Here is a 25379-nt window from a genome sequence, read left to right on the forward strand (position 1 = left end):
GCACACGGTCTTAGTTGCCCCATGGCATGTAGGATCTTAGTTCCCTGACCAGGGATCGAACCTGTGTCCCCTGCATTGTAAGGTGGATTCTTTACCACTGGACCTCCAGGGAAGTCCCTCATATTCATCTTAATATGCCTTATTCTTAAGAGTTCTGTAATTATTCTATGAAAGGGGAGAAAAGAGTAGGGGAGAGAAAATTACCATTATTCCTTCCTGTAGTCCTGAATGGCTGCCAACCTCATCCCTTCTAATCCTGGTCAACACCCACTCAAGCTTTTTTTTTTTTTTAAATTTATTTATTTACTTATTTATGGCTGCATTGGGTCTTCGTTGCTTCACGTGGGCTTTCTCTAGTTGCGGTGAGTGGAGGCTACTCTTCGTTGCGGTGTGTGGACTTCTCACTGGGGTGGCTTCTCTAGCTGCGGAGCATGGGCTCTAGGTGTGCAGGTTTCAGTAGTTGTGGTGCGAGGGCTCAGTAGTTGTGGCTTCCGGGCTCTAGAGCACAGGTTCAGTAGTTGTGGTGCACAGGCTTTGTTGGTCCACGGCATGTGGGATCTTCCCGGACCAGGGCTCAAACCTACGTCCCCTGCATTGGCAGGCGGATTCTTAACCACTGCGCCACCGGGGAAGTCCCCCACTCAAGCTTTAGGGCTCAGTTTAAACAGTTCTTTCTTACAGACTTTCCCTGACCACACCTAAAAAGTGCCAGCAACTGCACTCAGGTAGTATTTTTCTACTAAATTAATATAACTCTAGTGGTTAGGTTTATTGAACAAATGAGACATTATGACATTCTGCAGAATTAACTCATTTGTATGAGTTAACTGTATGATTATAACCTATACCAAATGAAAGAAACAATAATCCAAAAATGTCATTTCTATCTGGCTTCAAATATTTTACTTTCCTAATTGCGTAATTACTAGATACATATAGAGGAATAGTCTACAGTTTATGTATGACAACAGATTATCCATACATGAATAACAGATTTTGATATCTTTGTAAATATATTGAGAAGAAAAACTATTTTTCCTAACTTTGCTCTCTTGGAAGAGATGGCTAATTGTCTCTGTTCTCTCCTTCATCAGCAATAAGATCCCCTTATCACCTGTGCATATATACACTGAGAAAATGATTACAATTTCTAGCCTCCCTTACAGCTAGTTCTGGCTATATGACAAAGGTCTGACCAGTAGAAAGTAAGTTGAAATAGTATGTGACACTGCTCGGAAGTGTCCTTGGCTGCTGTGGGGTGGGGTGTGGGGAAAGCGTCTTCTCCTGGCTTATTCTCCTTCCTGATGACTAGACTGTGGACATGATGGCTGAAGCCAGAGCAACTGTCTGGAATCACAAGGAAAAACTGCATTGGAGATGGTCGCAAACAAAATAGAAGGAGTCTAGGTCTCTGATGATCATTGCTCTCCATATCAGCCACAGGTTACCTATATTTAAAGGAAAGACAAACTGCTCTCTACTGTTATGAGTTTTCTATCTGCCACAGCCAAACACAATCTTAACAATACAGCTCTGAATACACATTAAGTCAGTAGTAGTCACCTGACAAATTCTGTCTGCTGGTTTCACTTTCTCTGCTGCTGGAAGGAGAACCTGGCTCTGAAATGCTGCCTTCTGTTCCTCCCATCAGTGGTCGCAAATGGCTTACAGATACTTGCTCAATAAAAGATGTGCCATGCTTATGGAAGTACCACCATTCAAATATCTGTGACAAACAGAAAACATCTTTCACTTAAAATAGAATTAATCAGCAGATATATGAGCTCAAATCAAAACATTCTCTCAAGATGTTCCTGTTTAATTCAGCATTTGAAACGTGCCCTCCTTCCAAAAAATAAGCCAAACACAAGATTCCCTGATAACACATGCCAAGCCAAGGTAAAATGCCGTTTTACAACTGTAATGAAATTCAGACAAGCTTAGGCAACACTAGAAGAAATACGTCTGTAAATAAAGCATTAAAAAAACAGAAGTGTTTAAGCTATAAATAATGTAACTTACATTACGATGTCATTTTAGTCTATCTGTAGCATAATTAAAAGAAAAACAATTTTGAAACAACTAGCATGGTGGATTAACCACTAGACTAGGGTTAGAATGCCCACATTTGACTCCCAATTCAGCCATATATTAGCTGTGTGTTCTGGGCAAGTTAACTTCTAACCTCTCAGAGCCTCAATGTCCTATCTAGTAAATATGGTTAACAAGAATTGTAAGTGCTTTTAAACAATAAAGTACTACTCCAGTATTTGGTAGTATTATTAATGTAGGTTAAGAGTCAAGTTGATTCCCATATTGAACCATTTAAAAATCAGGATATTCATATCTTTCTGTTTCCATGGTTTATCATTGTTATAGGAAGAGGAATCAAAAGCAGCTCTCTGTGTTGAATGAGCAGAATGTTTCATGTTCGGATACTCCAGCCTTTTCAACTCCCTTTGCTGGCTCCTTTGGGTCTGAGCTTAAATGACATGTCCGAGGGAACTTTTCCTGACTCCACAGACCAGAAAGCTATGTTATGCACTCCCATTGGCTCTTTTATTCTCCTTTCAGAGTAATCTTTTTACTCGTAATAATTAAACAACTGGCTTTGTTGCTATTCTTCAAGCTTCCAAGCACATTACCTCTTCAGGCAGAAATAACACAAGCAGCACAACTAGCTTTCTCATTTCAGGTGGTAAAAGAAATTATAAATAAACTTTGCTGATAAAAACTCATCAATATTTCAAGGGTAATGACACAGTTTAACCTTTAAAATGTTATTTGAATTCTTAATTTTTGTAAATTTAAAATGCTGGTTTAAAAAAAGTAACAACAAATTTTAAAAACTTTCACATATTACATACGTAAGTTGTATATTATATATATGTAAGTTTTCTCCCCTCCTTATAAATGAGGAAATTAAGACTCAGAATTCATGTGACTTGCCCAAAGTTATCAGATAGTAAATGGCAGAGTCAAGACTCAAAACTACATCTGCTGGTTCCAAGAACAATGCTTTTTCTACTACATCAGCTGTTTAAAGATAGTTTATCTTATTTATTTAGATTTTTATATGCTATGACAAAATATGCTAAATTATGAGTAGGCTTTATAAATCAATAAATTTCGAGGTTTTTAATAACAGAGTTTTCACCCAGAATTCCTCAATAATTTTTTTTCAGTCAAGAGAAAAATTTCTTTCTCATCTGGTATTTCACTTCAAGAAAATGGTCAAGTGTTCGTCCCTATTTAAAAAAACAAAACAAAAAACTACTCCAATATAAATGCTATTATTTTTACATTTCTACTATAGTTATAGAGCACCACCTAGAGATGAGAAAAAAATACAGAAAAATTTCATTGGCCATGCATGCCATAATACTTCCTAAGATTTTTATCTGTAGCAGTATTTTTCCAAAGTTTATACTATGAAACACTAGTTCTCAGGGATGTTAATAAAGATTATAAAATTTTTAAAAATCTTTTTAAAATAAAAATGATAGCTTGGTTAAATAAAGCAAGGGAAAGCTGAATTAAACGGGTTTCTTTATTGTGGCACTTCTTAGAATCACGTGGCCAAAATTCATTAGTGTATGTCATGTTGTTACAAGCTTTCACACACACTATCTCATTTAATCCTCATAACTATGAAGTTGATACTTTTTTTTTTTTTTTTGGCTACACCGGGTGGCTCATGGGATCTTAATTCCCTGACCAGGGATCCAACCCAGGCCTCAGCAGTGAAAAGTGCGGAGTCCTCTGGGGCTTCCCTGGTGGCTCAGTGGTTGAGAATCCTCCTGCCAATGCAGGAGACACAGGTTCAAGCCCTGGTCCAGGAAGATCCCACACGCTGAGGAGCAACTGAGCCCGTGCGCCACAACTACTGAGCCTGCGCTCTAGAGCCTATGAGCCACAACTACTGAAGCCGGCGTGCCCTAGAGCCCGTGCTCCACAACAAGAGAAACCACCGAAATGAGAAGCCTGTGCACCGCAAGGAAGAGTAGCCCCCACTCACCACAACTAGAGAAAACCCACGCGCAGTAACGAAGACCCAGTGCAGCCAAAAATTAATTAATTAATTAATTAATTTTTTAAAAAATTAATTGAGTTGAGTCTTAAACCACTAGACCACCAAGGAATTTCCAAGTTGATACTATTATTATCTCCAGTGTACAGATGAGGAAATTGGAGCTTTAGAAAAAAGTTAATTCACTTTCTTGAAGTCATACAGCTAAAGTGATGGTTAGCCTGTCTCCCAAACTCTGCTCTTAAACACTCTAGAGAAGGTAACTGGCAGCCTATAAGCCTAATTCAAGACAGGTAAATTTTTAGCCTGCCCGATGTTGCCAACATTAAAGTACTGGAAGATTTTATATAAAAACTTTATATCCAGGTTCTCTTGAAATCATCTGAAAAAATTGGAAGACCTGGTAATACTGGTCTGCAAGTCTACATGGCAACAATTAGCTTTAGTCTTTTCTAGAAGGAGCATGTACTGTCCAGATTACCCAGTCTTCAAAGTAAATAAAAATTTCAATTTTTACACTCTGCCAATTGTACTCACTTTTGTTACTAAGCCGAGCCTGCAAGCATTTAGATCACAACCCACCTCCCACCACACCCCCCCCAACATACAATAGTCTTTTATACGCAAATGAATACTATCAATCTCTAAAAGTGGAGAAGTTGCAGTGTTTTTTTAAATGTTTTTTCACATTTTGAGAATGTGAAAAATTTTGAGAATGCTGATCTATAAGTATTTGTAATTATTATAATAACTATTTAAAGAGGTTTGATATTTAGATAAACACCAAAGCACGAAGGAAATGGAAACTACTTACAAATATTAGTCCTGATATCAAAGAAGATGTCCCTGTAAGTGCCACATAGAATTTGGGCGTCAATGAATTTAAAAATACTGTCACTGCCAAAAAGAATAAAAAAATCAAAGTTAAAAAAAATAAGTACCCAAGTTACAAATATGCAGGTGTCTTTATGAGTGGAGGGACATAAGTAGTATTAATATCTAGTATGAGATTCATTTGAGAAAGTTGTAATTTTTAAAAAGCTACTTTAAATTCTCATTGTATCATATCTTTAAAATGCCTTCACATATGTAAAGGTAGGATTTTACACTGCTGATTTGTTAAATAAGCAAATCAAAATGAGATCATTTAGCTTGCTGTTGAGAATAAAACCAGGAATATCATAATTTAGACAAGAACTTTTGCAATTCCATAAGGATAATCTAAACAAACATACTGTTACAAAGGAGGATTAAAACTACTTCCTAATTATTTTGGTGAGATACAAACCAGTGTTTCAAATTAGAGGGAAGGAACCAGTGTGTGTATTTGGTATGTCAGCTACAAAGGCAAAATAACCCAAAAAGAAGAGCAAACTAAGAGCTCCCTAAACCTGATTCACTGAAAACCTAGACCAGATTCTTCACTTCAAACAACTGTCTCATAAATACTTTGGGTTTTAGAAAGAAATAAAAATCTGTAAAGTCATTGACTCCCATCTAAATGGTGTATCTAGTTAATATGTAAAAAAAAAAAAAATGATAAACTCAATTAATAACATTTCACTGAGCATACAAACCATTAGTAGTCACTTCATTAACCTGTAACAGAAACACCAAATTAGCTTTTCAAACAGTCTAGGAAGGCCAATTTATCTAGCTTATTTTAGTGTGTTAGTTGCATCTGAATTTACATACTATGTTCTTAAAAAGTCCAAAACATTTCAGAACATTATCTCACAGTCTTTCATGTCATTTCACAGAATAGAAAAGGGGACATTTGCCTTCTCTTGTTACAGAAAAATAAAACACAGTACTGACAGTCATAATCATCCCATAACAGAAATACTTCCATTTTAATCTGAGGCTGCCAATTTGTAATGACATGGTAAGAGGCCCTGGCTCCCATCCACTCTCTCCTGGCTACAGCTAAAGAATAATATTTGCAGAATCCAAGGGAATCATCACCTCTTATACGTCTTTGAAACTTCAGCCCACACTACACAGCAAGCTCTCTACAAATGTTGAAAGAAAGAACTAAGGAAAGAATCCACTGCTGTTTGTGGCTCTCTTTCTCTTTACTTCCTGTACTGTTCTATTTTATTACTCAAGATAAAGCCTAAAACAGAGAACGGACAAAAATATCATGAAAACTATTTCCTGACAAAACTATTTTAAAACATGAGAATGGCTGGCTAAGATTGTGTTGGTTTCTTTCAGATTTTTATTGTCTGGGTGTGGGTTCTCTCCGCTGAGTGGGGGGAGAATCAAAAGGTGTGTATAAATTCTGCATTCAAGTCTGAAAATGCTCTCATCTGCCCTACCACCTGAAGCTTCCAGCTTATCAGGTGGCTTCTCCTCGGGTGAAGGAGGACAGAAGAGAGAGGGCGGACCTTAAGAGCTTTAGGGAGGAGCCGGTAGTTGCAGCTCAGGTTTGGCAATCAGCTGCGAAGTAGCGGCCCGAGAGAAAAAGAACCCACTCGGTCGCACACATCGACTCATTCTGCGAAGCCCTCCAGTGATACTGAGAATCTCTGCCCTTTGGCCCTTGCCCCCGGCACCTCTCCTGCCCCCCAGTCCCCCTCGCCCGCCCGTCCCTCGGGAGCTCTGGGCCTCTCACCCGCTGCCAAATTCTCACACAGCCTCAGCGGGACCCTCAGAGCGTAAAGCAGCCCCAGCCCCGCCACGAACCACAGCGAGGCCCCAGTGCCCGCCAGCCCGGCCCGCAGCCGCTCCCTCCAGCCCAGCGGCGGGCTCAGGCCAGGAGCAGGGGCAGGAGAAGACGCCGCAGCAGTCGCTGCTTCACCTAAGCCGTCACCGTCCGCCATCTTGCCGCTCCCGGTGGCGCCGGGAGTTGGGAGGGGAGATGGGCAGGAAACCGGGAGTCGGGAATCCTGGGATAGTGGCGGACCTGAAGTTGGCCTCTGTGAAGGCTGAGAGTCCCAGGGAACGGGGACCGAGAAGATTTGGAAGGCGGAGGAGTGCCCCAGGACTGGGGCTACCTATACCTTCCGAGGGAGGGAAGGGGCGGATAGCGGCACCTATTCTGGAGGAACTGGGCTAAGATGTGACCCCGGAGTGAAGTGTTTTAGCCTCCATACGCGTGAGGGTCACCTTCCACCCCATTCCTGGGGTTGAAAAAGCCACCGACCGTTCCAGAGTCCGAGCAGCACTTAGCCCTTCGGACTCGGCTGCCCTGGAGAGCACTGGTACTCGGAAAATCTACAGGAGTAGCGACTGCAATTTGGTCGGCCGGAGCTCGGACGCCAATACCAGCCGAAGCACGCTCCCAACGTCCCATAGATGAATGGGGAAATTAATGTAACTCAGTGAGAAAAATATTAGACTTAAAATCATTTAAGTCACGCCGACTTACTGGGGCGTCGGCGCCTGGGCCTATCACCCCCGCCCTTAACTGACATGGCGCCCTAGCGGTCGGAGTTTCCGGGCGGGTCCTTCAGACGGCCCTCGCTGTGATTCCATCATTCGGCCTCCTTCCCGGCCTGCCTCGCGCCAGGGCCGGGCTGGGCCAGAACAGCCCAAGATGGCCGACTTCGAGGATCGGGTGTCGGATGAGGAGAAGGTAAGGGGTCCGCCTCTCTCTCTTACCTCTTCCCGAGACAGGGAACGGGGGCCCGACTCGGCTGCGGTGGGAACCCCGGCAGTACCCCCGGAAGAAAGAAGCTTCTTGGCCTGTGCTGGCATACGCTCTCCGCAGTCGGGATGCTTCCCTCTTGAGGGGCTTTCCTCTGCCTCACGGTGGCCCCAGTTCCCCATTCCTCAACTCTCTTTTCCCCCCGGGCCTGACGCACAGCCCAGTGGCCTTCCTGCGAGAGAAGAGACTTTCCCTTATTGAATCGTGACTGTGGACTCTTTTTGTATTTAAGAGAGGGGGCGACGATGATGTCGCGACGTATCAAGAAGCAGTTATTTTACCGCCTTTAGTTGCTGGGGCTCACCCCATCCCCCCATCTTTAGATATGATTGGGGCTAGCTTAGGGCGAGTCACTTCCTGGTCAGGGTGGCCTCTTAACTTCCCTTTTGCTCCTCCTTCCTCAGGAAGTGATTTTGCTGTCACGACTTCTCGACAGGGAGAGGTCCCTAAGGTGTTGGCCGCCTATCCACACACACCTCTTTTCCCACATGCTGTCCGCTGAACTAATTCGCAGTAATAAATGTGTAAGCCTCAGGGACATTTGCTTCAGGATTTGAACACCACTCTTTTCTCTGTAGACACTCCCTTGATTGTATGTATACGGCGCCCACGGTGACTCCATCCCTTCCATCTTACAATCTTTTAACGATAATTTTTGAAAAACAGTTTTCCATTTCTTGTTAACAAGACTAGCCAATGATTTTTTCTTTTTAACTCCAGAAAGGTTTTATGTAGCACATAAACTTGATGTTAACACATTCAAGTCTGGACAAAGCATCTTGCCTTCTTTGGTGCTCCAGTGTGGTATCTTTTTGATTATAGTTGACCTTGCCACTGAGTAATTTGTATACTTATTTCTTTAAAAGTGTCTTAAATACAAGAGAATATTTCACCTTAGGTGGAATAACTTTTTTCCTGACAACTGCACACCTTTCTTAACAGTTTGTCAGGCTTTTCAGTAAATATGTTAAAGACTTCAGAGTCCGTGGAAATTACAGTAGTTTCATTACATAACTCGTAATAGGACAAGAATTATGTCGTTTGTTTTCCACAGTGGCTTTTACAAAACGTACACCCTTGAATGCTCTGTAAATGTATCTGGGGTTTTCCTCTTTTAATAAAAGAGATTGGGATGGCAAAGGGGACTGTTTATGATCCAAGAGTCCTCTGTACAGAATAATTTGATATATCATACATATGCCATGCCATTTTGAAACGCTGAAGAGAGTGCTAAACATTCACATGCCGTTTAACAACACTTCAGCGTTAGATTTTCTCTCACTTGGAAATTGATTCTCATAAATGTGTAAGATTTAGGGGGGGAAAGGGCATTTTACACTGTATGTGAACTTATGCTAGAGAGAAAACTATAGTAAAATGTTTATTCTAAGGCAAACAGTTATGATTCACATGAAATTAAGTTACAGTGACAATCATGGGATAACAAAACATTTGTTAGCCCAACTGATGGTCCACTTACTTTAAGCAAAAATACAGTTACAGCAAAATTTCACTAAGAATTTAAGGTAATGAACTTTGAAGTTTACCAGTGTTGGGTTTTTGTTTTTGACACAGGGTTAGAATGCCTTTCTAATTAAACTTGGGGGAAAATATGTATTTCAAAGTGTAAATTAAGATGTCTTTGGATATTGACAGTGTTCAAATTAGTAACATTAATAGCCTTGATTTTGTAATAGCAGATCTCTGACCAGTTTTGTCTTATCTCCCAGCATACTTCTTTTGCTGTTTAATTTTAATAATGACGAAGCAAGCAAATCATAATTAGTAAGGTAAATCTACTGCCAAAAAATGTTGATGAATTTTATATTCAGTGAACAGGTTTTAGATTAACTACATTGTTTTCATTAGTGTAGATAATTAAGAATAGCTGATATAAAAAATCTCATATAATAAATCCATATGATTTGGGATTACTGAAATTTTGTTCAATTTTTATTCCCAGAGATGAACTGATCTGTGTTTCTCTGTTGTGGATCAATAAGTAAAAAGAAAGGGCTTTGACTTGTAAGATTACTTAAATTCTCCTTCAATTTTATACCTACCTTGACCCCTTTTCCTCCAGGCTTCTGATGCCTTTTAACTGAATTCAAGAATCGAAAAAGTATTTTTCCAAAAAGACTTGTTGATATGAATATCTTAGCATTCATAAACAATAAGTGACCCTTAAACGAGATTCTTGTTGTACAAAACTTTCATAACCAAGACACTATTACAAACAAGATATTTTCAGGCTTAGTTTGTATATTGATTCTTCCTTGAAGGAACCGTGAAGTTTTCATTTTTTTCTTATTTTAACTAAGACCTCAACTGCATTTGATTTGATTTTTTTAACACATGTGTGTCATGCCAAATATATTTTAATACTGCTTTTTATCTTTTTACATTTTCTGAAAGCAATGAACCCAGAGGTGAATTTGGTGGTGATGGTCTCCGATTTCCTTGCAAGTATTTCTATAAAAGCTAGTAAGGTCAACCATTCTCATAACTAACTGCTGAAGTTTTTATCACTTTATAAAGAGGAAGTTGGGTTTTTTAACTTATGCATTGTTACCTGAAATGGTCATGATGAGCTGCCTAAATAAAACAGGAAGTTGAAAGTATAATAACTTGCAGAAATAAATACTTTTAGTTTTATCCTCAAGTTCAGTTTCTGAGAATGAGCTGTATTCCTCTAGTTACTTAGACTCTTCAGTTACTTGGTTCCAAAATGAAAAGATGCTGTAATTAGGAAACTTGAGGTATGAGATGAACTACGTGTTTGGATTCTTTGCACTGACTGTTTCCTTTATTTCATGATTCAGCATTTTTAAAACATAAATGCCGACAGAATTTTAGGGCTGAAAAAAGTGCTACTAGCACATTTTTTTCCCTTCAGCCTAACTAGTAGAATATTTGTGTACAACTTCAAAAGTACCATAACTGAAAAATGGATCCCTTTGCTTTTAGTTTAGACAATACCGTCTTTAAGGCACTTTTTGAGAAATGGGTTTATCAAAATTATTTAGGAGAGATGTGGAAAATGTTATAAATAGATACTGAAATTTGAGGGCTCTGTTAGAGCTCATGAAAGATATTTATACTTTTAAAGTGGATTTCCTTGATTATGTGTTACCCCCTTAACTTAGTAGGTGAGTTATTACCCTTATAGGGCGAAATAAACCCTAAAGCTTAATTGCCATGGCTATTTTGTAATAAGTCGTTGCCTAGAATTAATACTACCATTTTTAAATCTTCTTTTCTGTTAGCTTTGCTGAGTAGTATTCATATAATCTGTTACAAAACCCTTGGACAGGAGCATAAAGCCTAAGCAGGTACAAACTCAGATGCCCAATCTTTGGTGAGGAGCGTAGGTTCATTATAATTTCTTCTAGAACATTTAGTGATTTTATTAGGACCAGCCTTAATGCTAAGCAAAGCAGTGTAATTTGTCAAAAAATTCAGACCCCAGGTTGGTCTAATTCAGAAGCCATGCTTTTTTCACTATACTGTTTTTAACATGTATCCGTGAATGAAGAAATCAGAAGAGTCATCCATTTAATGAATTATAAATGAGGTATTGTGGGGTAGTGGGAAGGAATGATTCTGAACCTCAGTAGATTTGGCCTCTCCTTGCTGTGCTTTTGGTCACCGGTGTGATTTTTGAAAAATCACATACCTCTGTGGGCCTCGAAAGTTTTCTTCTAAAATAGGTAAGAGAACTTGGATCAGACTGACAGAACAAAGTTTAATGAACTTTTTCAAACTCTAATTTAAAAAAAAAAAACACAACTCTATTTAAGAAACTGAAACATTAAAACGTTCCAGGAGTTTCTGTCATTGTTTACTTTGGCACATTTGCCCCATAACAGACCTGTGAAATTCTTGGTTACTGCAACCAAGTCTTTTTATCTAGTGCCTAGCATACTACCAAGTACATAGCGTAGGCACAAGCTATTGGTATGAAAGAGACCAATCAATCACAGGTTCATTCGTTCTTATATTTTCCCAGCTCATGCTCCCTCATTCTCCCTCCCCAATTATTTCTGGTAATCTGTAGGTATTTCTTGTGTTCAAGAATGTGTCCACACTCTGGGTGCCTCTTCCAGCATTCATTGTGCCTGAGCATCTACTGCCGTTACTGATGCTCTGTCATGGCACTGCTAAGAACATTTGATCCCCTGGGAGCATTTTCCTAGTAAATTCCATAAAGTTCCGAAGCCTTATTGCATATCAAAATCAGTATGTATACTGTTGTCCCTAGGTATCTGTGGGGTAGTGGTTCCAGGACCCACCCCACCCCCCCATACCAAAATCCGGGGATGCTTAAGTCCCTTATATAAAACGTTGTAGTATAGTCAGCCCAATGTTTCGGCATCCATGGATCCAGAGGGCCGACTATGTATACTTTGAGCCTTGAAAAACCCCTGATAAAAGTATTTCCTTCATCTTCTATAAGTTCTCCCCTTTAGAGCTCAGAAAAACACACACTGTAGGATCAGGTGTCATTGTTCTTTTCTGTCTCCAGTGCACAAACTCCTTCATCTTTTTGAAAAAAATAAAAAAGTTAAAGTCCTTATATGGATCAGCTCCTGAAAATAAAAACCCTGGATAGGGGAAACTAGTCGTGATAATTTTTGATAGACAGTTTGACTACTTACGGATTTCTGAACTAGGTGATAATTTTAATATGTACTTACTATTATTTTCCCTTCTCCCTTTATCAGAACCTCCTGCCAACCTCTGCATTTCTGCTCATCCCACCATTATTCTCTTTTAGTCACATAGGGTCGGAACACTGGCATCATCTTTTTCATCCTTAACCTCTCCTCTCATGTTCAATTAGTATTTCAGTCCTGTAAATTCTTCTTCCTGTCATTAGGTTCTCTTCCTCCATTTCCATTAGTCTTCTTTAAAAAAAATTTTGAGTATATAGGAACTATAATCACATGCTTAAAATGGTAGGAAAGGACATGAGTAAAAAGTCCCCTCCCACCCATTTTCCAGCCACCCAGTTCCCTTGAGCGGCAGCCAATATTACCAGTTTCTTTTCTATTTTCTATTTTATTTTATGTATTTATTTCTATTTTATTATTTTCAAATAGGTAAGTATACTTTTCATTGAACAATATGTCTAACCTGTCCACATTCCTTTTACCGTTTTCTTCATACAGGACCTTTTCTTATGCTTGGATTATTTTTAACAACATTCTTAATTGTTCTCTTTGCCTCCAGCCTCCCCTTTTCTTTCTATATTTTCACTTATTTACCACAGTTCTTTATACTACTAAATTTTGAGCAGCATGTAAAATTTATCTTTGCTATATAACTGCACATGCATACTGTTAGGGCAGTGTCTCTGGAGATGGAATGTTAATTTGAGTGGATCATTTGAAGTGTAGGTTGTGATACATATAATGTATAAACAGGAAGACAGCGTGATACCAGGCTGCACTAAAGAAAGGTGGTGGGTTTATCGGAACATGAGAGAACTTTGCCTTGTGAATTCTTTGTTTTGCATCTAGGCTACATTTAAGTGCTTATAATGTGCTAGATACTTTATGCATTAAAATGTATTCATCTCAAAATATCCCTGTAGGCTGCTTACCCCATTTTAAGTTGAGTAAACTGAGGCACATTTCAGGTTAAAAAATATATAACCAAGTGTCCAGAACCAGTAATAGTAGAGCAGATGCAATCTGCTGGTAATCTACTTCCAGACCTGTGCCTTTACCCACTTTGATTCCTTTGAGTAGATGGTAGGTAGTGAATTGAGATAGCAAACAATTTTACTGAAATAATGACATAATCCTAAACTGCAATCAAGTTTAATGGTATAGTGATGTGGATGCTTGTATAGACACTGAAATATTGATATTTTCTGGTCATGACTGCATTATAATTACTACCAAATTTGGGGAATGCCCTGGCGGTCCAGTGATTAGGACTCTGCACTTTCACTGCCGTGGGCCGGGGTTCAATCCCTGGTCCAGGAACTAAGATCCCGCAAGCCTTGCAGTGAGGGAAAAAAAAATTACTACCAAATTTGCATAGTGCTCTTTTGAGCTTCTACAAATATGCCACTAAGAATTCTAGTATTTAAAATGTGTTATAAACTCAAGGTATTGAGAAACATGACTTCAGAAGTTTAAAAAGTCCTCATGACAAGGTCAAGAGCACTGTTTGTCTTCTTAAGAACCTCAGAACATTATTGCCTACAGCAGAATTGCTTATATGTTTCTTTCAAAAGCAAGATTTCTGGGTTCTTTCCTAGACCAGCTGAATCAGAATTTGGGGGGACCAGTGCTCAGGAATCTGTTTTTAATAAGCTTCCCAATAATTATTGTGCAACTCAAGAACCACCATCTATATCGTAATCCTCTGCCTGTTAAGTTCAGAAGCTTGATTCATCAGGATAGTAAGGGACAAACTCATATTCGCTAGGCTGATGAAACTAGTGTATAAAAGGAGGATAGCAACTAATTTAATAAATACAGGAGGGATTAGATTCCTTTTTTCAAGTAGATCAGATACATAGGAAATCAAATTATAATTTTTTCAGTTTAAGCATGGAGTCAGAACCAGAGATGTTAACTATACAGTCTAACATTTTAATGGTGTTTTCCTCCATAGTAGGGATATATATCCAACACCAAGACCAAGTCAGATCTTTGCATAGTGCACCTTCTAACTCTTAACAGCAGTGGACTTTCTTTCTCTAGACAAATTTTACAAGGCTGGAAGGAAGTCCTTATATATCAAAAATTTGCATATCGCAGTTTCTCCTGCAGTCTTTACCCTCTTAGTTAATGGCACCTTCATTCTTTAGTTGCTCAGGCGAAAAAGTTTAGTGTCATCTTTGATTCCTGCTTCTCTCACAATACACATACTGTCCCTTAGCAAATCCTATAGGCTATGCCTTCAAAACATACCTAGAACTTGGCTGTTTCTCACCATACCCCTATTTCAACCACTCTGGAAGAAGCCACCATGATTTCCCATGTAGATTATTGCACTGGCCTTCTCTCTGGTCTCGCTGCTTCTGCTTTTGTCTCTCCATAGGCAGTCTGTCCTCAATGAAGCACCCAGAGTGATCTGGTTAAAAAATGTAAGTCAGAATATGTCACTCCTCTGCTCAGAATCCTCCAGTGGCTTCCCATCTTTTTCAGAATAAAAGTTTTTACTCTGACTACAAGTTCCTACATGATCTGGGATTTTACCTCTTTACCACTTACGTCTCTGACCTTATCTCCTACCTATTCTCTCCTGGTCCTCTCTAGCCACACATCCTCACTTAATGGGTCTTTGCATTTGATCTGTTCTTTGGAGTTCTCTTCCTTCTATATCCCTCACTTCCTTCAGATATTTAATCAGAAATTACCTTCTCAGTGAAGCCCTCTGTGATCATCCTGTCCAGTTCCAATCTACCGTTTTATATCCTCTTTCCCTGCTTTATTATTACTCCTTAGCATTTATCACTAGCTAGCATACCATGTAGTTTAGTTGTTTAATCTCATCTATTGTTGGGCTTCCCTGGTGGCACAGTGGTTAAGAATCCACCTGCCAATGCAGGGGACACGGGTTCGAGCCCTGGTCCAGGAAGATCCCACATACCACAGAGCAACTAAGCCCGTGCACCACAGCTACTGAGCCTGCTCTCTAGAACCCGTGAGCCACAACTACTGAGCCCACATGCCACAACTACTGAAGACTTCACGCCTAGAGCCTGTGCTCTGCAACAAGAGAAGCCACCGCAATGAGAAGCCCGTGCACCCCAATGAAGGGTAGCCTCCGCTCACCACGACTAGAGAAAGCCCGTGCACAGCAACAAAGACCCAATGCAGCCAAAAATAAATGATCATAAATAAAATAAATATTTAAAAAATCTTACCTATTGTCTCTCTACCCACTATAATGTAAGCTCTGTAAGGACCATATACTGTTGAATCACCATTGCCTAAAACAGTGCTTTCATAGTAGGCCTTCAGATATTTGTTGAATGAATGAGTGAATGAATCTTGCTTTGATAGTATTCTTAATTTCATAGTTAACTAACTCTTAGAGGGCAGACTGATTTCCAGGTTTTGTGAAGCCATATTGAGGACTCCAGTACTTCCAGATTAATTTTTGTTAATGGAACTTCCCACACAGAAGGCTTTGGCAGTTCTCCATTACCTACAGAATAAAACCAGAATTGTTGTTAGCATAACTACTGCCATCTGACTCATTTTACTCTTCCTTCCGCTTTTATTATCGCCAAATAAATCTGTTTCTGCCAAACTGGTCTGCTTACAAAACACTGTTTTTTCCCTACCTTTTTTTATTCTTACTAGTTCCCTTATTTGTAATGCCCTCCCTCTTTCTCCCACCCCCCTGCTATTTAAAGCACTTTGTAGAGCCCAGCTTAGATCCCCTTCCTTGTAGTTGTCTTTAACCAACCCAACCCATATCCATCTCCTTCCTAAGAGTTCCATGTTGTGTATTGTCTGTAATACTCATTTGGCAGTTTTGCTGCTTTGAATTAGTTATTTTTAAATGATTGACACATCTTTTCTGAGGGCTATTGTTTGTATAAGTTGTTTTGCTAACAGTGGTAAAGTATACAAAGATTTGAAAAGCCAGGATGCTGACTGTATGCTTGTCTTATGTTATTTGTATCCACCATGAAGATTTGCACTTAATATTAGCTTAAGGTAGTGGCTTTCAACCTTGGCAGCACGTGAGAATCACCCGAGGAAGCTTTTAAAAATTCTGGTGCCCAAGCTCTACCCCAGGTCTATTACATCAGAAGCTCTGTGGGTGGAACCCAGGCATCAGTAATTTTAAAGCTCCCCGTGTGGTTCTAATTGTATAGCTGTTCTTCAGAACCAAGGCTTAAGGCAAAAGGGAATTTGTTGGCTTACTTCTTTTGCCATTCTCCTTTTCTATTTTATTTTTTTTTGGCTGCGCCGGGTCTTAGTTGCGGCATGCGGGATCTAGTTCCCCGACCAGGGAACGGACCCAGGCCCCCTGCATTGGGAGCTCAGAGTCTTACCCACTGGACTACCAGGGAAGTCCCTGCCAATCTCCTTTTTTGTCTTTATCTTTAATACTCAGCTCACCTCAGTGCCTGGGACCCAATAAAGTATAGTTTGTTTTGTTTTGAGTGAATGAACAAATTAGTAAACACAAAGATTCAATAACATCTAAGCATTTGCTTAGGGAAAGAAAGTTAAGTATCTGCTATGTCTGAGTCCGTCTCATGTTACCTCATTGGATTCTTAAAGTAGTGCTAGATATATGAGCAGGAATTATACTCACAGATGAAGAAACTAAGACCCAAGTAATTAAGTGCTAAAGCTGGCATGTGAAACCAGATCTGACTCCCAATGATTTTGAAAAAAAAATAAATTTGGTAAAAAGATAACACCTTTAAGTTAGAAATACCATAACGTGCCAGATATGCACCAGATCTTAAAGGCAAAATACTTCTTGCTTCCCACTGCATCTGTTTCCAAGCCAGCATGGGCCCTCACTGCTGAACTCTGCCTGTTTGGACTTGGCATTTGCATCATTGCTTTCTGGCACATGAATCTCAAGGCGTTTGGTGTGGATTTTCCCCTAATTTCTTAATTTGGTCCTGATTATTTCCAAAACAATACTCATTGTATTTGGCCACTTGGAACTTTTTACCTATCTGCCCACTCACCTAGGATTGGGGGTGAGAATGTGTATTTTAACAAGTCGCTTATGTGACCTTTTCACTCACTTTAATCTTTTTCCTAACCCATTAGAACACTATATCTCAGACTTTTATATTTCCTCAGTTCTTGATCTAGACATTTAGGTAAATCCTCTAATTAAGCCAAATAGGGTCTTTCCCTCCTTTCATATGTATATCAATGCTGTTTTATATTTAAGATAAGACACCTTTTTTATCTTTACTGAGATTGAGCCAGTACTCTTTTTTTTTTTTTTGACTTAAGGCTTTGTCACTTTGAACTTCTAAATGAACACTAAAGATAAATACTTGGAAATCTTCTTACCGACATTTTGGATGCATTATATTAGGATAGTCCAGAGTGAGGACTGAGGCATGATTTCCTTCTAACTCGGTGCATAGAGAAGTTGTAAATTAAAAGGGAATGGTTGGGAAAGATAACTAGAAAACAAAATAGGAGCTATTTTTTGGTTCTTAAATGTAAATTTTATGGTTAAGTATGTTGTTTTTATATACTGTTATACAGCATAAAATACCATGCTGACTTCTGTTAAAGAAGATTAATCTGACACTTGTTAAAATGATAAGAAGAGTTTATTCAATACTTTCGTTTTAGGGGAGAGAGATTGAGTTCAGGTCCAAATAAGCAAAGACTGCTGGGCATGAATAGCCAACAAGCAAGTGAGCGGGTTAGTAGGTGGAAAATTACTAACAGGAGACATCAGGGGTAGAAGGATTCTTGCTAACAGAAGATCGAGGACTTATACATCAAAGGTTGGGGACAAGGAACTTGATCAGATATCAAGAGTGGGGGAATTCTCTTTAAACTGAGAGCAGGATTCTTGCTAAGACTGGGCTAGGCAGGCCATGGACAGGATGGGGCCAAGATAAAAACCTAACTGAGAAGAGGGCTCAGAGAAGGCTGACTAAAGTTTGGACAAGGAGAAAGAAAGTCTTTGGCACTCCATGTGTGTTATATTATTACTTTAATAAATCTTCAAGCTGTTTTCCTTAGCATTCATTGGTAGACTTTTTAAAAATGAAATTGCTCTACTTAAACTTGCCTGCCTTCACTACCTGTTTGTCTATATCTGACAAAACTTATAAGTGGTTACTAATAGAACAGTTCCTAAGAAATACTTGAAATGGCTTTTAAAAGAGTAAACATAAAACAAATTACTTGAAAGTGTCACCATCTTTTTTATAATGTTGATTCTAATTTAGACATATCTATGCTTTTTTTTTTTTAAATACCTTTTCTTTTTTTTTTTTAAAGGAATTCCTTTATTTTTATTATCATTATTTATTTATTTATTTAATTTTATTTTTGTCTGTGTTGGGTCTTCGTTTCTGTGCAAGGGCTTTCTCTAGTTGCGGCAAGCGGGGGCCAGTCTTCATCGTGGTGCGCGGGCCTCTCACTATCGTGGCCTCTCTTGTTGCGGAGCGCAGGCTCAGTAGTTGTGGCTCACGGGCCTAGTTGCTCCGCGGCATGTGGGATCTTCCCAGACCAGGGCTCGAACCCGTGTTCCCTGCAGTGGCAGGCGGATTCTCAACCACTGCGCCACCAGGGAAGCCCATATCTATGCTTTTTAAACCTTAGGCCTTACTGATGATGATAAATCAAAATAAACTATCAATATATACATCTAAAATTTTATTTATTTTTTTGGCCACGCCACATGGCTTGCAAGATCTTAGTTTCCCTGACCAGGGATTGAACCCTGGTCCCTGGCAGTGAGAACGCAGAGTCTTAACCAGTGGACCGCCAGGGAAGTCCCCTAATTGCATTCTGAATCTTTATAATATGTCCAGGTCTAAACTGGGAAAATAATATTTAGCTTATTTGGAATTTAAAAAAAACATAGCTAACAGTAAGTTTTATTTAGTGAAAGCTTTATTCCATATGGCCTTGGAGATCACTGAAAATGTATTTTTTTCTGAAATTATAGCCCCAAATTAAATTCTCACTAGCCTCTGAGAACTCTCTGCCAGCAGGGATTTTGTTTGATAAAGGCACTGAAACTGGAATTCTAGAGCTAGTTTGATACTGAAATACATGCATGTCAGCAGCTTGGAACCATCTATTAAATTATTGCCCCAGGCAGTTTATTGTTGATATACTGAAAGCCTTAGAAGCAGACCAGAAAAATGAACTACATTGAGGCAATATGTATTTAAAAAACAAAATCAAAAAACAAATAGCATCCTAGGGGGAGAGAGAGATGAATGGGCAAAGCACAGAGGTTTTTTAGGGCAGTGAAAATACTCTGTATGGTACTGTAATGGTGGATACATGTCATACATTTGTCCAAATCCATAGAGTGTGCACCACAAGGAGTGAACCCTAATGTAAGTTATGGGCTTTGGGTGATAAAGATGTGTCAATGTAAGTTCATCAGTTGTAACGAATGTACCGCTCTGGTGGAGATTTTAATAATGGGGGAGACTGTGCACATGGGGGGACAGAGTATATGGGAAATTTCTGTATGTTCCTCTCAATGTTGTTGTGAACCTAAAACTGCTCTTAGAAAAAGTAGTCTTAAAATACAAAATAATAATAATAACAACAGCAGTAACATCCTAAATATCTTCAAATAGGAAAAACTGTCTTAAGAAATAACATTGAATTCTGTGCAAATAGAACTTTCTTACCAGGATAAGAATAAGGTATTATCTCTTTCTGGAGGAGGAATGCAACTGCTTATCCTTGAATACTTCTGGAATGATGTAGAATAAAAATAAGTAAAATAAATATTTATGAAAGCACGATTTACTACTATTTTTTTGACGTATAGCCTAGTTGAAAACATGAGTAAACTTTGAAAGATGTATTATCAAGTTAAAGGGAAGCAGAGGGACTTCCCTGATGGTCCAGTGGGTAAGATTCTGCATTCCCAATGCAGGGAACCCGGGTTCGATCCCTGGTCAGGAACTAGATCCTGCATGCATGCTGCAACTAAGAAGTCTGCATGGCAACTAAAGATCCCGCATGCCACAACTAAGACCTGGCACAGCCAAAATAAATAAATAAATATATATTTAAAATAAAAAAAATTAAAGGGAAGCAGAGTAGAGTCACTTTGAAAAACTTTTTTTGGTCAAAAAAAAGTTGTTGATGTTTATAGTTATTGATGAGGATTGTAATGATGGAGAATATTAGGTGACTAGGACCCAAGGAACTTCTGGAAGGGAGGAATTATTTTCTCAATAATTTGAAGGCTTTGTTCAGTTTAATAATTTAAAGCAGCAATTATCTTGCTGTGACCGGTTAATAATAACTGACATTTACTGAGCCTCCATATTGTATTTTAAATATTTTGCCAAAGACTTGACATATATTATCTTATTTAACCTTCACAGCAATTCTAAGAAGTAGATACTATCCCACTTTAGGGAGAGGCTGTGATTCAAAGAGATTAAGAGACTGAAATTCAAATCCAGGTCTGTCCAACTGCAGAGTCTTTATCTTTCCATTTTGCCGTAGTACCTCATAATAATCTTAAAAACTAAGTACACTTCCTTAGTGTCATTTTATTCAAAAGGGATTTTGTAAACATTTACTAATTGCCTATGTGCCGTTTACTTTGCTAGACCCTGTATAGTATAGAAAAAGAAAGCAAGGCAGTTTGCCCAAAGAAAACTTAAGTCTTTGGGAACAGAATGGTACCTATAGAACTAATTGTCAACAGCTGTTATATTTTAGGTGCTATGATAAATGTTCAAAGTATGGTAGAAGTAACAGAGGATTCTTGAGACTTTAAGTAATGGGGAATATATCTTTGAAAGAAACAGATCCCCCAACCTTGGAAAATAGGAGTGATTTAGACAGGCAAAGATGAGAGAGGCACAAACTCAAGGACAGTGTGAGTAAAGGCCTAGAAGTGAAGTCTTTAATACACTAATGAAGGAGATAAAGATTTTCATAGATACCTTGCTGGCAGAGATTTGGCTCATGAAGTATACAAAATTTGGGCAGTATAAACTGACCTGGGCCTTGCTGATAATTGGAATGTGGATATTATCTAGTGAAAGATTTCTTCCTTGCCTGTCTGGAATTATCTACCCAGCATTCACAAAGAGCTGCAGTTGTTAAATATTCAACTTCAAATTCTTTTGTTAAGGAAACTATTTTAAAAGGTAGTTACGAATAGATGTAATGTTGAAATGTGTGGGGTCTGTTATTAAAAGATTATTTAGAGGAATTCCCCGGCGGTCCAGCGATTAGGATTCGGTGCTTTCATTGCCTAGCGCCTGGGTTCAGTCCCTGGTCGGGGAACTAAGATCCCACGAGCTGCATGGCACAGCTGCATGACAAAAAAAAAAAAAAAAAAGATTTGAGTTTCATAAAAATTTTGTAAATTTATTTTTCTACTACATTTTCTAAAGTTTCTTACTATAATTAACAAAATTACAAAATTAAGCAGTTTCTAGAGAACAATGGGATATATTACTTTCTCAGTTTCATTTTTAAACTTCAGTACAGATATTAGTAATATAAAAATGAAATTTTGAATCTTGTAAGGATTGAATATTTTACTTTATTTTCCTTTTTGGAGAGGTAAGAGGATAAGGAAAATGGGAAGAAACTGAAATCTAAGAACACTTACCTTTCATTGATACTTATAGACTTTAAATTGCCCCTATTTAGGTTAGAAACATAATACAATGCATTCCATGAAATTAACATTTTTGGAATATTTAAATATATGAAGGGGTAGAATTGTGTATAAGGCTTGAGTTACTCCCCCTTTAAAATATACGTGGAGTTATACCCTTTACCGCAGACACTATCATATGAATGCTGTGTACAGTGAACCTGTTACTTTATGAAATAGGGACTTTTTTTTTTTTTAAGCAGAGTGAAGTTTTTGTTCAAATAAAACGTCCGTATCAGTGATTCTCAATTAGGAGGGGGGTGACATGCCTCCCCTCCATAGGATATACCTGCTGTCACCTTTCTTTCTCCATCCCAATCTTGAGAATGATTGACTAAATTACTGTTACTGTAAGTGTCATCCCTCATTTGTATTGCAGCAAAAATATTTTTGCAATCACTAGCTGCTTAGCCATTTCTCTTTCCCCTTTTGCTTGTGCCAGTGATTTTGTTTACCTCTGTTAAATTTCATCTTGTTAGTTTTGACCCAGTTTTGAAGCTGGATGATAAAATTTTGACTTTTAAAGTTATTATTTATCATTTTATTTACCCCTCCCAACTTTGTGACAACTGCAGCTCTCACAAGGAAAGCTTTGTCTCAATTCCTGGTTTAAAAACAAAATTGTAAAAGGGCTAGGCCAAATCCATGAGACCACACTATAGATAATCCTCCTGAATTTTAATACCTATTAGTACTGCATAGTATAGATGATTGTCTAGTTCAGTGCCACCCCTTTGTATGTATGTGACCTTGGACAAGGCACTTCTAAACCTGTTCCTTCAATTACAGTGGGGATAATAGTCTCTTCCCTGCCTATTTTTAACAAGCTGTTTTAAGATCAAAAGAGAGGTTATGAAAGAGTTTTGTAAACAATAAAATAGTATTCATTCATTTACATTCCTAGCTTGTGCCAGGTCTCAGTCCTAGGTATACAGCAATGAACAAACATAACAAATTCTTATGCTGTGTGCTAGGAGTTGGCAGGTCTGGTCCACTGCCTGTTTTTATATGGCCTACAAGCTAATGTATTTTGAATGGTTAGAAAAAAAATCAAAAGAATATTTCATGATGTGAAAATTACATGAAATACAGATTGCAGTGTCTAAAATAATGTGTTAACACAATGAGGGTAATCCTTTCACACTGTATAAATAGTGTATGTATATCAAAATCATCACATCGTACACTTTAAATATCTTATAACTTTATTTGTCAATTGTACCTCAGTTAAAAAACAAAGTCTTACTGGAACACAATTATGCTCATTAATTTACGGTTGGGACAGAGATCATGTGGCCCACACAGCCCTAAAATATTTACTGTCTGGCCCTTTACTTTAGCAGTTTGCAAACCCCTGCTCTGTGCTCTTGGAATTCTTTTGGAGGTGTTGAGCAGTAAAAATAAGTATATGTTCAGTGGTGGCAAGTTCCTTGAAGAAATTTAAAGCAGGTAAAGGGCAAGAATTATGAAGGGTGTGGAGGGTACAGTAGCTAATTTATAGAAGTCAGGAAGTCAGAGAAGGGTACTTCAGTAGGTGATATTTGAACAGAGACTTGAATGAAGAGGGAAGTGAACTCTCTGATAGAAGAGCATTTCTGGCAAAAGGAATAAAAATTGCAATAGCCCTGAGGTGGGAGTGTAGCTATAGGTCTAGGAGCTAAACAATAGGAGAATGAGAGAGGGTGAACCAAATTGTAAAAGAGACCATGGAGCACACTTTAGATTTTAAAGTGATTATATAAATATATCATTACGATTTCTATTACGGGTATTCCTTCAAGGTATTTTTATGGTATTATTATAGTGACAAATCGACTTAACACTTCAAAGCCTGTCTTCAAAGACTGTCAGATGTTTATCTAATACTAAGTATGGTCGTCCCATGGAGGGGGATTGGTTCAGGGACCCCCGAAGATATCAAAATCTGAGGATGCTCAAGTCCCTTACGTAAAATGGTACAGTATTTGCATATAACGCACATCCTGCCATATATTTTAAATCATCTCTAGATTACTTGTAATGCCTAATACAATGTAAATGCTATGTAAATAGTTGCTAGTGTATGGCAGATTCAAGTTTTGACTTTTGGAACTTTATGGAATTTTTTTTCCTCTGAATATCTTCGATCCTTGGATGCAGAACCCATAAATACAGAGGGTCGACTGTAATCCATCTTTTCTCTCAGAAGGTAACATGGGGACTGTTTACCATGACAGTGTTTTTTTGGTTTGTTTTTATTTCTGGCTGCATTGAATCTTCGTCGCCATGCGTGGGCTTCTCCCTGCAGTGGCTTCTCTTGTTGCAGAGCACGGGCTCTAGGCGCACGGGCTTCAGTAGTTGGTGGCATGTGGGCTGGTAGTTGTGGTGCAAGGGCTTAGTTGCTCCACAGCATGTGGGATCTTCCTGGACTAGGGATCGAACCCATGTCCCCTGCATTGGCAGGCGGATTCTTAACCACTGTGCCACAGGGGAAGTCCAACCGTGACAGTGTTTTAGGACCAACCCCATGTTGGCATCTAATGATGACTACATTTCTTTTAACTGTTCATTTAGAACTTCACCCTTGCCAAGTGTATATATCTTCAAATCTCCCCACTTTCATTTAAAAACTAGATGTTTTGTTTTCTTTAATTGGACATTTCTCTGGTTCTTGATATTCTCAGATAATTTTCTAAAAATTATTTATTGTATGGGGAATGTTGGCATGCCCCTTTTTTGCTTTTTAAAAAATTAAAAAAAAATTTTCATACAAATAATTTATATTCCTTGTACAACTTTTTGAACATAGAGATAAGCCAAAAAATAGATGAAAAATATCTTTTGTAATACTACCATCAGAGGTAGTCCCAGTTAAAAGTTAGTAGCTATACATATATGTAAATATATATACTTAAAAAAAAAACAGGAATACATCATTTTGCAGCCCTTTTCACTCAACAGCATGATAAATATCAGCCCACGTTAACAACAGAACACTTCTCAAACTCTTTCGCTTTCAGGACCCATTTACACTCTTAGAAATCCAGTTTTTTTTTCCCCCAGTTTTATTGACATATAATTGACATACAGCACTATAAGTTTAAGGTGTACAGCATATGATTTGACTTACATACATCATGAAATGATTATCACAGTAAGTTTAGTGAACATCCATCATCTCATAGATACAAAAGTAAAGAAATAGTTTAAAAAAAAAGTTTGCTTATAGTGAGAACTCTTAGGACCTACTCTCTCAACAGTTTTCATATATAAAATACAGCAGTGTTAACTATATTTATTATTTTGTACATTACATCCCTAGTACTTATTTATCTTATAACTGGAAGTTTGTACCTTTTGACCTTC

The 25379-nt window shown here is 38.4% G+C and overlaps 2 protein-coding genes across 11 annotated transcripts in view; one reads left to right on the top strand and one right to left on the bottom strand.

The window, feature by feature from the left end:
- Positions 1 to 9525, bottom strand: part of ST7L (suppression of tumorigenicity 7 like) — a 158720-nt gene extending 149195 nt beyond the window's left edge. For 3 of the 10 annotated variants that reach the window (XM_036837379.1, XM_036837290.1, XM_036837947.1), the window contains exons 1-3: positions 6648 to 6902; positions 4845 to 4927; positions 1564 to 1726 (exon numbers count right to left, since the gene is read on the bottom strand). In XM_036837379.1, the coding sequence (XP_036693274.1) occupies positions 1564 to 1726; positions 4845 to 4927; positions 6648 to 6855 (454 nt within the window). In that variant the 5' untranslated portion in view covers positions 6856 to 6902. Of the gene's footprint in view, positions 1 to 1563; positions 1727 to 4844; positions 4928 to 6647; positions 6986 to 7403; positions 7491 to 7636 lie in introns of those variants that run through there. The other 7 variants (XM_036837543.1, XM_036837622.1, XM_036837464.1 and 4 more) reach the window with 5 other exon arrangements.
- The window catches only part of CAPZA1 (capping actin protein of muscle Z-line subunit alpha 1), a 49417-nt gene continuing 30933 nt past the window's right edge, over positions 6896 to 25379 (top strand). The window contains exon 1 of the mRNA XM_036838435.1: positions 6896 to 7610. Coding sequence (XP_036694330.1) covers positions 7572 to 7610 — 39 coding nt within the window. The 5' untranslated portion in view covers positions 6896 to 7571. The remainder of the gene's footprint in view (positions 7611 to 25379) is intronic.

Source organism: Balaenoptera musculus, chromosome 1 (assembly GCF_009873245.2).
Source record: "Balaenoptera musculus isolate JJ_BM4_2016_0621 chromosome 1, mBalMus1.pri.v3, whole genome shotgun sequence".
Classification (NCBI taxonomy): domain Eukaryota; kingdom Metazoa; phylum Chordata; class Mammalia; order Artiodactyla; family Balaenopteridae; genus Balaenoptera; species Balaenoptera musculus.